Source organism: Coptis chinensis, chromosome 6 (genome assembly GCF_015680905.1).
Source record: "Coptis chinensis isolate HL-2020 chromosome 6, ASM1568090v1, whole genome shotgun sequence".
Taxonomy (NCBI): domain Eukaryota; kingdom Viridiplantae; phylum Streptophyta; class Magnoliopsida; order Ranunculales; family Ranunculaceae; genus Coptis; species Coptis chinensis.
In genome coordinates this window covers 89,080,618-89,086,673 of record NC_141461.1, presented here as the reverse complement: position 1 = coordinate 89,086,673, position 6,056 = coordinate 89,080,618, and the positions used below count along the sequence as shown (strand labels likewise).

General features: G+C 39.0%; 1 protein-coding gene across 1 annotated transcript; it reads right to left on the bottom strand.

Moving 5' to 3' along the window:
• Positions 1–4,527: 4,527 nt before the first annotated feature.
• LOC147495242 (uncharacterized) lies at positions 4,528–5,547 on the bottom strand. Its single transcript, XM_086568337.1, has one exon. It carries the CDS (start codon positions 5,545–5,547, stop codon positions 4,528–4,530), a length of 1,020 nt encoding a protein of 339 aa, XP_086424463.1.
• Positions 5,548–6,056: the final 509 nt, after the last annotated feature.

Sequence of the window (6,056 nt, the reverse complement as noted above, 5' to 3'; positions counted from 1 at the left end):
GTCGAAAGTAAGGGATCGCCCAAACCTTAGGCTCACAAGGTTTACAAATCGAATTACAACTTTTGGTGAGTAGGATTTTAGGTTTTTAGTTGGTTTAAATAAATTAACTGGTAATGCAAGTAATGTAAATAAATAAATGTTTATTTCGACGTAAATAAACAAAGATAGAGAAATAGGGAGAGGGTTAATCATACTCATGCAAGAATCATTTTTCAATAGTTTATGTGAAAATAATTGCAAATTATTGTCAACAGCAGCCCAAGGTGTTAATTAAGAAACCTAACACGTTGCCCCTGACCGCATATGGTTATAGTGACATATATGTTTGGGATATTCTCAAGGTGACCCCTCAAATCATTAGTCACCAGTGAGGTGGATTACAATTTCCTGAACCTTGAATTCTGTTCCCTCAAATACAGTTAATCTCTTAATACATCAATCTCTGTGATGTGTCTTTCCCTCTTTATCTTAATTTTTAAGAGCCTTCTCTGGTGTGGTCATTAGAATCTTATGAGTCTAATGTCTGAGCTTCTCAAGGAAGCTACCCCTTGGCAGAAGGCAAAGCATGGTTTCACATATGACATTTTGAGGGAAACATTATTTCAATATTATTTCATGGATGCCCGCGTACATACCTCTTATCATGACATTATTTTGGACATCCATATGATGCGATGGTTACATGTATGGGAACCTAGGTTACGTTGACACGGGCACGCGTGTTAGTGTCCGACACGGATACAGGGTGTTGGATACGACGAGCTGTGGGAGTTCTACACGGGGACACGGATAGGAATAATTAATTAATTTTTTAATAGATGTAAAATTTATAAATTAGAAGTTTTTTCAGAAAATGAGAAAAAATCAGGGAAGTGAATTTGTATATCAGCTTTGCTTTTTTAAAGTCTCAAAAAGTTTATGGTTGGAGACAGAAAGATGGAGTGGACCACCTGTACAATACAACTTATACGCAATCCTTTCTTTTCTGATATTTTTTAAACAAGGCCCAAGCCCAGTCAACTTCTCACTAAGATTGTCCCAACATACAAACCCTACCTCTTCTCAAAAATATATTTGGTGCAAGATGCAGCCGCCAACCACACCTACCAAAGAAAGAAGAAAACCAGATCGTCGAAAACGGAAAAATTTGCCACCATTCTTCTGTAAGATATTAGATATGAATTCTAATATCTAAATGATAAAAAAAAAACTGAAAAGATAAACTGCTGCAGAAAAGTTTAGAAAGAGTGAAGACTTTAATCAAATACTTACTATCTTATTCAATCCAAAAGACTACACCAATTTATAGGTGTTTATAGACTCTTACTTGTTCCTAAAGAAACTGACTCAACTAAGCCATCACCACTCCCTATATTTGTGGCACTATCTATCTAAGATTGTGTGAAACAGGTAAAGACCTGGTCTAACAAAAGACTTGGTGACACATCACACGACCCTTATTGAAACAAAACAATACTACTAATTTGAGTTTAAACTCCAACATCCTCCCTTAAACTCAAACTTTCAAAGCTACAAACACCCATCATCTGCTTCAACTTGTAGAAAGCTTCAGCCTTCAATGGCTTTGTGAGAATGTCGGCAACTTGATCTTCAGACTTACAATATTCCATTTCAACTTCGTGGTCTCTGACAAGCTCGCGAATGTAATGAAATTTGATTTCAATGTGCTTGCTCCTCCCATGAAACATTGGGTTTTTAGTGAGAGCAATTGCCGACTTGTTATCACAATAAATCGTAGTAGGGAGTGCTTGGTTGTGATGCAGCTCCTCACATAAGCGTCGCAGCCAAACAGCTTGGCATGCACTTGAAGCAGCAGCGATATACTCTGCTTCAGTGGTGGAAAGGGCAACAACTTGTTGTTTCTTCGATGAGTATGAAACTACTCCGCTGCCCATGTGAAACACAAAACCAGAAGTGCTCTTTATTTCATCAATATCACCTGCCCAATCACTGTCCGTGTATCCAACAAGTTCACAATGACCACCAGAAGCATAAAAAATACCATGACTCATAGTACCTTTAACATAGCGCAGAATTCGTTTTCCAGCAAGCAAGTGAGCTTGGCTTGGTGTCTCCATAAACCTGCTAATAACGCCAACTCCGAAGACAATATCAGGTCTAGTAGATGTCAAGTAACGTAGACTACCGACTAAACTCCGATAATACTTAGGACTAACAAGTTCACTGTTATCGAATTTCGACAAATGCAACCTTTCTTCAACTGGAGTCTTTATAGGTTGACATGACTCCATTTTGAACCGCTTCAAGATATCTGACGCATACTTCTTTTGTGAGACAAAGATTCCAGCATCACTTTGTAGCACTTCAAGCCCAAGAAAATTAGACATAAGCCCCATGTCAGTCATTTCAAACTGACTATGCATAGCCTTCCGAAATTCAGCAAACATGCTCGGATCATTGCCTGTGAATATCAAATCATTTACATACAAACAGACAATGAGCATAGCTCCATTTGAAGTAGATTTGATATACAGTGTAGGTTCATAGGGGCTCTTAAGAAAACCATTCTCCAGAAAATAGGAGTCGATACGAGTGTACCACGCCCTCGGTGCCTGTTTTAACCCATATAAAGCTTTCTTTAACTTGAGAACTTTATCTTGGTGACCTTCCACCGCATAACCCACCGGCTGATCAACAAAGACCTCTTCTTCTAGGAACCCATTCAAGAACGCTGATTTCACGTCCATTTGATGAATTCTCCATTGCTTTTGGGCGGCTAAAGCAATCACCATTCTAATAGTATCAAGTCTTGCGCCGGGTGCAAAACTTCATAGTAATCAATGCCTGGCTTTTGCTTGTACCCTTTCACAATCAACCGAGCCTTCAACCTGTCCACCTTGCCATCAGGCTTACACTTGGTTTTGTAAACCCATTTTACACCTATCGATTTCTTTCCTTCAGGAAGAGAAGTCAGCTCCTAAGTATCGTTCTTTTCAATGGACTGAATTTCTGCATCCATAGCGGCACGCCATCCATCATCTTGGGCTGCTTCTGCAAAGGTAATAGGATCACAATCGGCAAATAATGCAAAGTTTACAAGTTCCTCATCAAATGCATCATTATCATTAGTGAGAGTCTGATCTTGCAAGCGAAAGCAGGCAAAACATGAGTGCGATGTCGAGGTGCGTATGGCGGCACCAAGAGTTGGAGAAGAATTGGGTGATCTTGGACTGCCCATATTTCCCTGCATTGCATCAGACTGTGTGACTCTAACATTTGAATCTTCACACATAGGAATCCCCATCGGGTTCTTCTCATTAGATGTCCAATTCCAAGCTTCAACTTCACTGAATTCGACAGCCCTACTCACAATAACTTCACTGGTTTGTGGATTAAACAATTTATAGCCTTTTGTCATACCACTGTAACCAATGAAAATACATTTCTCACCTTTGCCATCAAACTTTCTTCTCTTTTCAGCTGGTACATGAGCATATGCAACACACCCAAATACTCGAAGAGAGTCAACATTTGGTTTGTAACCGCTCCATGCCTCCTCGGGTGTCATATCAAGAACACTTTTGGTAGGAGACCTGTTCAAGATATATATAGCACAAGAGACAGCTTCTGCCCAAAAACTCTTTGGCATTCCTTTGGCTTGTAACATGCTGCGTGCCATTTCAACGATGGTTCTATTTTTCCGCTCGGAAACACCGTTTTGTTGAGGGGAATAGCTAGCTGATGCTTAACTCCATGATTTTTGCAAAAATCAGAGAAAGCATTGGAAGTGTACTCTCCCCCCCTATCAGTGCGAAGAACCTTCAAACTCAGACCACTCTGCTTTTCTACAGAGACTTTGAACTCTTTAAATCTTTCAAAAGCTTCAGATTTTTGCTTCAGAAAATAAACCCAAGTTTTCCTACTGTAATCCTCAATGAACGTAAGAAAATAACGATTACCTCCATGTGATACAGTCTCCATTGGGCCGCAAATATCAGAGTGCACAAGCGCCAATTTCTGTGTTGCTCGTCATGACCTCCCCACTGGAAAAGAGTCCCTATACTGCTTGCCAAGAATACAACCTTCACACAACCGATTAAAGCTTTCCAGCAAAGGTAGTCCTGTAACCATTTCTTTCTTTGCCAACAATCGTAAACCATGAAAATTTAGGTGACCGAACCGAAAATGCCATAACCAATTGTTATCCATAACAAGAGCACTAAAAGAACAGACCATTTCAGTTTTCAAAGGTAGAGGGAACATTCGATTTTTGGTCATCTTCACCATAGCAACAAGCTCATTTTTCTGATTCTCAATACTACAAACACCTTTGTTAATGCTAATTTTAAGACCTTTTTCTGAAAGTTGGCCCAAACTTAGCAAATTCTAGTGTAAGCTAGGGACATAATAGACATCAGAAATATGTTCATGTGAACCATCCTTCATTCGAATGAGAACTGTACCTTTGCCCATAATGGAAACTTTTGCTTTGTTTCCAAAATTTACGTCACCGCGTACCGAGTCATCTAAGTGAGAAAACAACTCCTACCGTCCACACATATGGTTGCTACACCCAGTGTCCAGATACCATGTGCCATGATGTTCTTCTTCCGAAGCACTGCAAGCTAACAACAAGGTTTCTTTCTCCTGGACCTCATCTTGAGCATAGTTAGCATGTTCAGACTTTTTCTTAGGCAATTTACCTGTGCACTCTGAACGATAATGACCATATTCCTTATAGCCATAGCATTTAACTTTGGACTTATCAAACTTCCAATCTCCAGAAACTTGTTGATCAGAGTTTCTCTCACTGGTGGAGACATTGGTTTTGAAGCGATTAGGCTTACCACCCTTGCTGTGACTTGATGTCTTTCCACTGCTAGTACTACCTTTTTTGAACACATTTGTTTTGCACTGAAAAGCTTGTTCTACAGACGACCCTGCATTCCTTTGGTTCATCCTATGCTCATGAGAACATAAAGAACCCATCAACCCTTCAATTGTCATGGCTGAAAGATCTCTTCCTTCTTCAATTGCAGCAACAACATAATCGAAACGTCCTGCCAAGGATCTCATAATCTTTTGAAGAACACGCAAATCATCCAATTTCTCACCGTTAACCCGTAATTGATTCACAACAGATTGAACTCGTGAAAAATAATCAGAGATAGTTTGTGAATCATTCATATAAAGAGATTTGAATGCACCTCGCAAAGTTTGCAACCTTACACTCTTCACCTTCTCATCTCCTTTATAAGTTTTCTGCAATATCTCCCATGCTTCCTTAGACGTCGTTGCGATCAAAATCTTTTCAAAAACAATCTCGTCCACGGCTTGATAGAGAAAAAACAAAGCCTTCTTGTCCTTCTTTCTGTTTTCTTTCAAACTCTCCTTCTGGGCTGGAGTGAGAGCTGTAACTGCAGCTTGATCAACAGGCTCAACATACCCAAGCTCGAGAATCTCGGATAGCTCCTGAAAGCCAAACAAAGCCTTCATCTGGATGCACCATTGATCAAATTTTTTTCCATTAAACCTCGGCAGTTGGGGTTGAATTGATCCATTCATCATTGTAACTTGCTTTCAAGCAATCTAAGTAACAATAAGAACACTATATAACCAAGCTCTGATACCAAATGTAAGATATTATATATGAATTCTAATATCTAAATGATAAAAAAAAACTGAAAAGATAAACTGCTGCATAAAAGTTTAGAAAGAGTGAAGACTTTAATCAAATATTTACTATCTTATTCAATCCAAAAGACTACACCAATTTATAGGTGTTTATAGACTCTTACTTGTTCCTAAAGAAATTGATTCAACTAAGCCATCACCACTTCCTATATTTGTGGCACTATCTATCTAAGATTGTGTGAAACAGGTAAAGACCTGGTCCAACAAAAGACTTGGTGACACATCACACGACCCTTATTGAAACAAAACAATACTACTAGTTTGAGTTTAAACTCCAACATCTTCTTCATCATTTACTACTTTTTCTAGTCGTTTGTGTGTTGTCTTTTCTCTACTTTTTCTAGTCGTTGGCTTCTTTTGTTTTCCTCCTGATTTAATTA

Bases quoted from the DNA above. Each gene is read 5' to 3' on its own strand.
- LOC147495242 (XM_086568337.1), bottom strand. From the start codon at position 5,547: ATGAATGGATCAATTCAACCCCAACTGCCGAGGTTTAATGGAAAAAAA.